At 46.2% G+C, this 9,651-nt stretch overlaps 1 protein-coding gene across 1 annotated transcript in view; it reads left to right on the top strand.

Annotated features, from left to right (window-relative positions):
- The window catches only part of sox32 (SRY-box transcription factor 32), a 1,532-nt gene extending 849 nt beyond the window's left edge, over positions 1 to 683 (top strand). Inside the window, exon 2 of the mRNA XM_037693915.1 lies at positions 52 to 683. Coding sequence (XP_037549843.1) covers positions 52 to 683 — 632 coding nt within the window. The remainder of the gene's footprint in view (positions 1 to 51) is intronic.
- The last annotated feature ends 8,968 nt before the right edge of the window (positions 684 to 9,651 follow it).

The following is a 9,651-nucleotide window of genomic DNA, read 5'->3' as shown; positions in this document are numbered from 1 at the left end:
ATGTGTAGATTTTTTTTGTGTGGTTTTCACTCATTTATTAATTTATTTCAGGAAAGACATGGAAGTCCATGTCCTTGGCTGAGAAGCGTCCCTACATGCAGGAAGCTGAACGCCTGAGGGTCCAGCACACCATCGACTACCCCAACTACAAGTACAAGCCTCGCAGGAGGAAGCAGCTGAAGAAGAGCTCCAAGCCGCAGCCTGCAGAAAGTTCTCCACCCTGCTCAGGCTTCGGTGTCCCCTGCAGCCTCACGTGTCTGCTCCAGAACCAGCAGACTCTCCAGAACTCCACACCTTTCTCGCTCCATGGCAGCTACAGAAACCGCTCAGGTTTTCCACAGTCAGACGCAGCAGAAACGTTCCCAAACAACCCCGGCGTGCACTCAAACCCTCCCGTGCACCAAGCAGAACCTCAGGTGTACTTCGGATCCCAGTTTGGACACGTGCAGCATGGGTTGCCCACTCCTGCAGGTCAAGTCACAGAGCAAGGGGAGTCCAGGGTTTACGGGCTGCAGTCATGCTCAGCAGGGCCTTCGTTAGAGTTTTATTTGGAGCAGGTCCAGCTGGACATGCTGTACGACCTGGACCGCAGCGAGTTCGAACAGTACCTGGGTCCAGACCATCACAGGCCTGGACCAGCAGACCAGCAGCAGAGCAGCCGAGGAGGACACTCAGTATCATAAAGCTGCTCACTTATCGAAACCATCAGAGCTGAAGAAATGTTACCATCCAGTGTTATCACTATCGATAAATAACTGTAATACAATGTTTATACTCTAAATAATGTGCTAAAACAACTCACATTTCTGATCTTGGATTCATATTTTAAATCATTTAATCAATAAAGTTAAACAATTAAATAGAACCATAAAATCTTACATTTCTCAGTGCAACATTTCTTATATTTATAGGCTTTATTTCTGTTGTTGTTTTATTTTTAACAAATTTAACATTCTTGATGGTTATTTAAAATTTGATCAATATTAAATTAAACTAAATGCAGACACATTTCCTTAATGAAAATGTACCACTGGAAACTGTTTTCCATATAAAGAGGTCAGAAAACACAATATATGAGCACTAAGAGCTGCGACCTGGCGTGTTTGCAAATTTCATCCATCAAAAATACAAATTCATAAATTTCACCTTAAAACGATTGTTGGCAAATAATGTGTTTGAATAAACCTGAAAAATGTCTTAAATAAAACTGTTTTAAATGTTTAATAAAGTTTTTTTTCTCAGTAATAGCTTCACATTTCTGAAGTTTGACTTTAGAAAACTGTTTCAAGTGGAAATTAATTGGGGTTATCACTCGTGGAATATTATCAAGCGGGTTATTCTTTTACACCACTATTTATTATCAAGCTTTAACTTTAATTGTTCCTATAAATGAAACGATCCTCCAGTGAGCTTCATATTTGCACATGAACTGAGTTTGCCACTAAAAGTTTCAAATGTCTTATTTTAAGAGGCCTGCAGTTTATTATAAATATCACCAAACAATGTTGGAGCGACCCGGCCTTTGCCGAACTGTTGACACCCTGTTTAATCTCCGTCCATGTCTCTCTCTTGGCTGAGCGAGGGAAGCAGGGTGGGCGCCAAAAGCATAAACTTCCCAACTTCCTGTTTCATTTTAAAACATCTCACAAAGGCTCCAAAAATATGCCCCAAAATCGACATATCTCCAAACTCATTCGCTTTGGCTGCCGAATGTTTACCCATTTAGGGGAATGTTTACTTCCCTGTCCCATGTTTTCTGTGTCAGAGGCTTGAGGTTGCACTTTGACCTGGATGGATGTAAAAATGCACGGCCTCTCAAACATTATCGCACGCTGCACGGATGGTCGTCCCACCCGGTGTGAGCAGAAGGGGAAAATGAGTCATCGTTGTGTGTATGACAGCATTTTCTTCAGCTGACCACACTGGCTGACTAATGACTGAGAGCGCAAATAAAAAGACGCAAACTTTTATATTATGCAAGAAATTAGGGAGGACATCTTTGATCTGCTCATTTTAAATTACTCAGTTTCAGTTTTCAAGCAGAAGTCAAGACATCCCATTTTAATCAGATGGATCTACAAAACCAAATTTAACAATTTGAGATTATTATTAGTGGCTTATTTGTAATAATTGAACAAAGAATAATAATCTAGCTGTGCTATTCAACTAAATTGCTCAGGGGGCCACAGTTAATAAAAGCCAAGAGCTCAGGCTGGACATCCAGCACTTGTTCTCATTAAGTAAAATGGGATTATGGATTACAATCTAATTTTAATTAAAAACAAACACATTGGTGGGCTGAACTGAGTTCACCTGTGTGCCTGTTTTGGCTCCTGAGCCACCAGTTAAATAGTCCTGATCCAGGGGCGATTTTAGTGTCTTGAAACATTGGGGGCTTTAGCCCAGACCCCTTATTCATCCTCTTCCCTATTTAAAAAGTGCCTTTCAAGTTTATATTTATCAATTTTCAGACTATTATTGTTATATTTTGTTTATTTATCATACACAGTCACAACTAATTTCTGTCAGCAGTGGGAAATAATATTTATAATCCAGGCAGAGAATTTGATACCATCCCAGGCCACCACCACCTGATTAATGCAAACCACCAAGACGGAGTTAAAATGAGTGCACTTTGAACACCATATGTGTACTTGTTTAGCAACGTGGTGGCCATTGGTGTCAGAAGCATTGTACTGTGTGTGTGTGTGTGTGGGGGGGGGGGGGAATACACTGGTGGGGGGGTCTGGGGGGTCCTCTCTCAGAAAATTTTGAATAAAGTAGATGCCATTTCTTTCATTCTGGTGTATTTTACATCTAGTTCTATTTCGTATAGGCTTCGTCCTTTAAGGCTCTCGCTAGTGGGGTTATCCCGTCGCACGCAGCGCAGCACTGAAAACTTTAGTCCGCGCCCACCGGCTATGTGGGCCCCACCCCCGGTCCATATAAATTACGATAAGACCGGGCAATCGGCTCCCATTTTTTCTTCAGCCAGCTAGCTAGCACTGTCAGAAGAACGAAGAAGGAAAAGATGTCCAGCTTTGACCGGCACAACTTTAGCTAAGGATGACTGGGTCTCCGCCACGCCAACCTCCTGCCGTCACTGTGAGCTCTTCCTCCCCGAGGAGAAGCAGAGATGAGCAGCCTTGTTCAAGGTAAGTGCCGAGGAGTGTTTTTCCGTGGCGGGACGCTATGCACGGGATGACACAACCGCCTTTCTTTGACTCAGAGTCACGCAGTGAATCTAATGATTCCTCAGAGAAAGGCGATGCTGGAAATAACCTCGCTGCACCTTCCCTCCTGGAGAGCGTAGTGACGGAAGAAGAGCGGTCGAGCGTATGCTCAGCCACCTCGGGTCTTCCCACGTAGGCACCCACACCGCTCCCAGCCGTCAGCGCCCTCCTCTCGGAGCTGCCCGGCAAAATCCAGGAGGCTGCTAACACAAAGGGACTTTCCGTCCCTCGCCTCCCTCCACCCTGATAGGATGATCTGGCGGGAAGGTTTGGCCCCACCCCGGCTTGTCATCCTGATCCCATCTGGCCTTGCTGTCCAGCTGTGACATCACACTGGAACCAGGCTGCAGCTGGGCCCGGCAAGCTGAAGACATCCGTCTCCACCTTCGCCTCCATCTCCAGAGTGGAGGGTTTTACTGATCGATGTTTTTCCCTCAGTCCCCCCCCCCCCACACACACACACACATACACACACACACAGAGCCAAGCCTGGTGGAGGTGCTTGGGGCAAAAGCTTCCAGGATGGACTGGCAACCTATCCCTTCAGGGAATCATGACCAGAGGGTGACAAAGCTCTCCAATTGAGCTCACCAGTGCACATCCCAGGCAGTCGCGGCAAACAACAACATCGCTCTGCTGGACTACAGCATATCAAAGAGGCTGGAGGAAGCAGACCTGCTGGAGGAGACGAAGAGCTCTCTCTGTAAAACTGCTGACATCATCTTAAACATGTGTGCCACCTCTGCGGTCTGCCTGTCTCGCATTGCCACCTGGATGACCATGATCCAGAGGACCACCTGGCTCTGCCTCTCGCCATCCTTGTCCGAGAGGCTGCAGAAAGACGTGCTGGAGGGCCCCATCACCCCAGAGGCGCTGTTCGGGGCCAACTTCAGGACCATCCTTGAGAAATCGCAGAGGTCCGAGGAGGTCTCAGAGACTGTACACCGTCTGCTGACGTCACAGTCTTCCTCCTGCCCCTCCGGCTGCTGGAGGGACCGCCTTGGCCAGCAGCAGAGGCACTCCACAGCTGCGGCAGTGACTGCACGCTCCGCTCCTCCGCCGGCCCCCTCCACCAGGGAACAGCTCCTTGAGGGGAATGTGTGTGTTTTTTAAATATGTATATTTTGAAACAAAACAGAAACACCTCTGAAAGTTTTCATCTGAGACTGTCAGATCAGCGGATCTCACAGCTGCTTCTCTTCACACATTCCTCACAGAGAACGAGCCAGTAACCTCTAAACAGCATTTTAAATGGCACCGCAGTTCAGTAAATATCACAAAACATTCGTCTGCCCCGTCAGCTAAAATGATGTTTTTTCAGCAGACCAAGCCTGGTAAAATCCCTCGTTTTCAGCCAGAGCACGTTTTTAATTTCTGCTGTTTTCTGCCCACTCACAGCGCAGTGGGAGTAAACGTGTTTCTCCATGAAAACTGCAGCCTCCACCGAAACGGCGTCTCACTCAAAAAGCGTTCACGCCTCCTCTCAGTGCGCCGCCGGCTCACCTCAACTCTAATGTGAGACCGCAGCCTGGGCTCAGCACAGAGGAACACATACAGCCTTTTTTCTGTTGGAGCCCCCCTTGGGTTCCCCCCGGAGAATCTCCAGAGCGGGTGATGGCAGTAAGGGTTTTTAGTCTGGTTGACGTTCATGAGAAACATGACACAACACAAAATGTGTGCCCATTCTCTGAACGTTACTCAGAGTGGCAGCGAGTGTGTTCCCTGGACAGATGGACGGACTGTCTGATCAGCAGGGGTTACACGCTGCAGTTCACAGCTCAACCCCCACCATTCAGAAGGATTATAGAGACAGTTCTGTCTTCTCCAGAACAGAGCTCGTCTCTCTAGTCAGAAGTTCAGGAATTTCTGATGAAAAACGTGATTTCCAGAGTTCCCAACGGAGAGGAAAATACGGGTTTTTTTCCTCCCACTACTTTCTGGTTCTAAAAAAAACCGGAGGGTTGAGACCCATTATCGACCTGTTCATGTTCAACAATTCGATCATGGGGAGACAATTCCACATGCTCACAATCAAACAGCTGCTGGAGAGTTTCACCAAAATGACTGGTTCACCTCCATAGATCTGAAGGGCACATTTTTTCACATTTTCCATCATTCTGAAACACCCCACGCACATTCTCGAAATGCGTGGAGATGGCTCTGCAGTCATTACACATGGCAGGAATGAGAATTCTTTTTATCTGGATGATCTGCTTTTATTAGCTCGGTCCAGATAGGAAGCAGTCGCACAGACCAAAACGCTAGTGTTACACCTGCTAAACCTGAGGTTTTCTATAAACTGGGAAAAAGTTCAGTTCGTCCTTCCCAGATTATTGTTTATCTGGAAGTGGAGCTAAACTCAACCACAATGAGAGCCCGTTTATCACAGCTGAGAGCCAAAGCTCTGTCAGCTCAGCTCCGCTGTGTCAAACTCTGTAGCATAGTGACAGTTCTGCCTGTCATGCGACTCCTGGGACAATGTCAGCGGCCCACATCGTGGTTCCACTGGGCCTACTTCACATGAGACGCCTTCAGAGATGGTTCGCCTGCCTGCGCATAGATCCTGTGCGCCAGAAGAGGAGGATTAGCTTTGTGCCCCCCTCCGTGAGAACCGATTTGAATCACTGGGAAAAAAACGCTCATTCTGTCAGAGGGAGTTCCCATCAGCAGGTCTACATCACACATCTCAGTTTTCTCAGACACGTTCCTGTCAAGCTGGGAGGAATGTGTCTGTTCCAGGCAGTGGGAGCACAGTGGCTGGACCACATGTCGCTTCACATAAATGTGCTAAAATGTTTTCACGGGCTGAAACGTGACTCAGCATTTTGCCCCCTGCTGCGGGATCAGCATGTTCTGTTCCACACAGACAACAAAGTGACGACAGTTTACATAAACTGTTAGGGAGGCATGCGCTCAGCCCAACTGTTACGCATAGTGAAACAGCTGTTGTGTTGGGTACACAAAAACCTGCTCTCCATCAGAGCAGTGTACATTCCCAGCGTCCTGAACAGGCGAGCTGTTATCATGTTGAGGGGCGGTTCCTGCCACAGAGACTGGAGCCTCCATCCCGAGATGATTTCTCGGATTTGGAGCAGGTTTGGCCGAGCAGCAGTGGATCTGTCCGCCACACGGGAGAACGCCCAGTGTCAGTTATGGTTCTCACTGAGCCCACGAAACGAACTACTGTTAGGAGTGGACGCCTTCGCTCACAGCCCGTGGCCAAAAATGCTCCTTTATGCATTTCCTCCAGTCCTGCTGATAGCACGTACCCTGGACCGGGTCTGAGAGGAAGAACCGTCAGTCATCCTCGTAGCTCCCGAATGCATAAGCGCTTCGTGGTTCCCAAATCTGCAGCAACTGATATCGGGTCGGCCGTGGAAAGTGCTGTGGGGGGCGCGCTCTCCTCCAGGTAGGAAGAGCAATCAGGAGTTACCCAGAAATAGGTCAGCATCTTTGGGTCTGGCTGCTGAATGGATCCGTTTAGAAAAGATGGGCTTCCCACAGGATGTGGTGCATAAGTTTCAGGGCGCATGAGCTGCTTCCACCACAACACTGTACACATCAAGTGGACAGTTTTTCAGCGCTGGTGCGCCGAGAAAGGAGTGGAGGCCATCTCATGTCCACTAGGTGGCGTGCTGTCATATCTACAGCAACTGATGGACAGAAATTTAGCGTTCAGCCCAATTAAAACTTATGCTGCAGCTATTTCTTCCTGTCATGAGGTTTTTCGGTGACAGAACAGTTCTTAACCACCTGCTGATGAAGAGCTCTGAAAAGCATCACAAGCTCATTCAGATTGAGAGTGATAACCTTGAATGGATTTTATCCTCTTCCTCATAATTCTGAAGAGGAAGCAACATCTCACCTCCTCTTCATGTGCACATTTTCATGTTACGTGGCGCACACGGCCACACTGTGCCGCTTTCAGCGTCTGTTCGTGCATTACAGGGACAGCTCTTCAGGACGCCCTCTATCCACCCAGCGCCTCTCACACTGGTTGTGAGACTATTTCTGAAGCTCACAGTTCATCTGGACTGCATCCTCCAGAGAATCTCAGTGCATTCCACCAGAGGGTTTTCATCCTCCATGGCTCTGCATGGAGGGATGACAGTGGAGGATATTTGTATGGCAGCTGCCTGGTCATCGCCATGTTCAATTATTCATTTTTATTTACGTGATTTTTCTACTTTCTCCATGACCCATTCTGTTCTCAGGGTTCTGACAAAATGATTATTATTTGTTTCATGGAGCCTCACTTTTGAGCTCACACCTGCCTGCATGCAGTCACAGTGTGAGATATTTATTATCAGACACAAATTCATGACTGCTGATTTTATTGTTATTAATCGGTTCATCCTGAGGAGATGTTGGTCTGCTCTGTTCATCGTCACACTGTTACAATTCGTATCCTCCGTTGTTCCTATTCACAGCAGCAGGTCTGCTATCTCAGCCTTTTTTCCTCACCAGAGATCTTCTCCGGTGCGCTCCTGTGCATGGAGCACGCAATTACGCAACGCGTAATTATGCACACAGAAGGCTGAGTGATGAAATGTTTTTTTGTGCAAGCAGGTGCTTCATATTGTGTCTGAATGGACCCAGTGAGGCATAGACTACATCCTGCTTCTCCTTTAACCCACTAGTAATAGCCTTAAAGGGCGAAGCCTATACGAAATAGAACGTTGGTTACGTATTGTAACGCCAGATTATAGGCGCAGCCCTTTAAGCTCTGGGCCTCACTGGTTCCTAAATGGCTGAAGAAAAAAGCTATTTGGGAGCCGATTGCCCGGTCTTACTTATTTATATGGACCGGGGCCCACACAGCCAGTGTGCGCGGACTAAAATTTTCAGTGCTGCACTGCGCGTGACAGGATAAACCCACTAGCAATAGCCTTAAAGGGCTGCGCCTATACTCATAGAATCTGGAGTTACAGTACATAACCAACGTTTCACCCACACAAGTAACACTTGATTCAATAACTATTTTAGAGTTAGTGGCACAACAAGAAGTAACCTGACCAACAGCTCTCCTTGTGTGAATAGAGCATGCTCCACTTCTCTCACACATTCTAGTCACAGCCTAAGAACCATAGTGTAGCCTAAGTTAAATTTTAAGGAAAAACAATCACTAGCCAATATGAAAATATAATAATTATCACAACTTTTTACTAATGGCCTATGGCATATTGCAATATGATCATCATCTATTGTGTTTATTAGTAGCTTAAAATACTTAATTAAAACTCTAGTAGTGGGCTAGGTTTATTGTAATCTTACCCAGTTGTAAGATCAGGAGACAAACATGTAGCATTAACACAGTATGAACAACATTCAGGAATTTTTTTATAAGAACATTATCAAATATTTTATGTGAACGGTACGATCGCTCCACCCACGAGAAAATGCAACCCAGGGTGAGCTAACCTCGGACAAACTAACAAACAAAGACAGATGAAATGGTGGAGGTAGTGAAGCTCACAGTGTTACTTGAAGCATTTATCCATCCATCCATTATCTTTACCCGTTTATTCCATTTTGGGTCACGGGGGTCGCTGGTGCCCATGTCCAGCAATCACTGTGCGAGGGGCGGGGTACACCCTGGATGGGTCGCAGGTCCATCACAGGGCCACATAGAGACAAACGAGACAAACAACCATTCACTCTCTCACTCACACCTAAGGACAATTTAGAGTTACCAATCAGCCTAACATGCACGTTTTTGGTCTGTGGGAGGAAACCGGAGTACCCGGAGAAAACCCACGCATGCACGGAGAGAACATGCAAACTCCACCCAGAAAGGCCCCTGGACCGGGGTTTGAACCAAGGACCTGCTCGCTGAGAGGCAGCAGCTCTACCAGTTGCGCCACCGTGCTGCCCACTTGAAGCATTTAGTGAGGCATTTATTTCTAATCAGCCAAAATTAAGGCAAAGAAGACAGAAAACAATAAATAAATTCTAAGCTACTAATAACTTCAACTAGTTAACTTAGTAGATGGTTTCATGCCACAGAACGACACAGGGCAAGAACTTACAGTGAAATTCAATATGTAAGAGTGTCAATTTTACATTACACAACCTATTATTTACTTTGTGCAAAATCAGTTTAGTGTTAATTGATCGTAAACAAAGACTAAACTTATACAACCAGAAGTTGCAACACATAAAACACACAAAACAAAATACAACTAGTACTAACCTTTAACTTAACCATTAATTAATGTAATTATGACAAATAATGGAGGATTTACCTAAAGTTACCTTTGTACAGACCAACATGTAGTAATTTCTGTTTATAACTACCATGTTGACCACTGGCCTTTATCATCTTTTACATTTTTCCAAACTTTGTTCAGTTGTTGAAAATGGAATAAACTGCATCCACCCTCTAAACGCTCAGGGTAACGTGTCTGAATCATTACGT

Source organism: Nematolebias whitei, chromosome 20 (assembly GCF_014905685.2).
Source record: "Nematolebias whitei isolate Nwh7 chromosome 20, NemWhi1, whole genome shotgun sequence".
NCBI classification, from domain to species: Eukaryota; Metazoa; Chordata; class Actinopteri; order Cyprinodontiformes; family Rivulidae; genus Nematolebias; species Nematolebias whitei.
The sequence above is the reverse complement of the archived record's forward strand: the minus strand, read 5'-3'. Positions and strand labels throughout refer to the sequence as shown.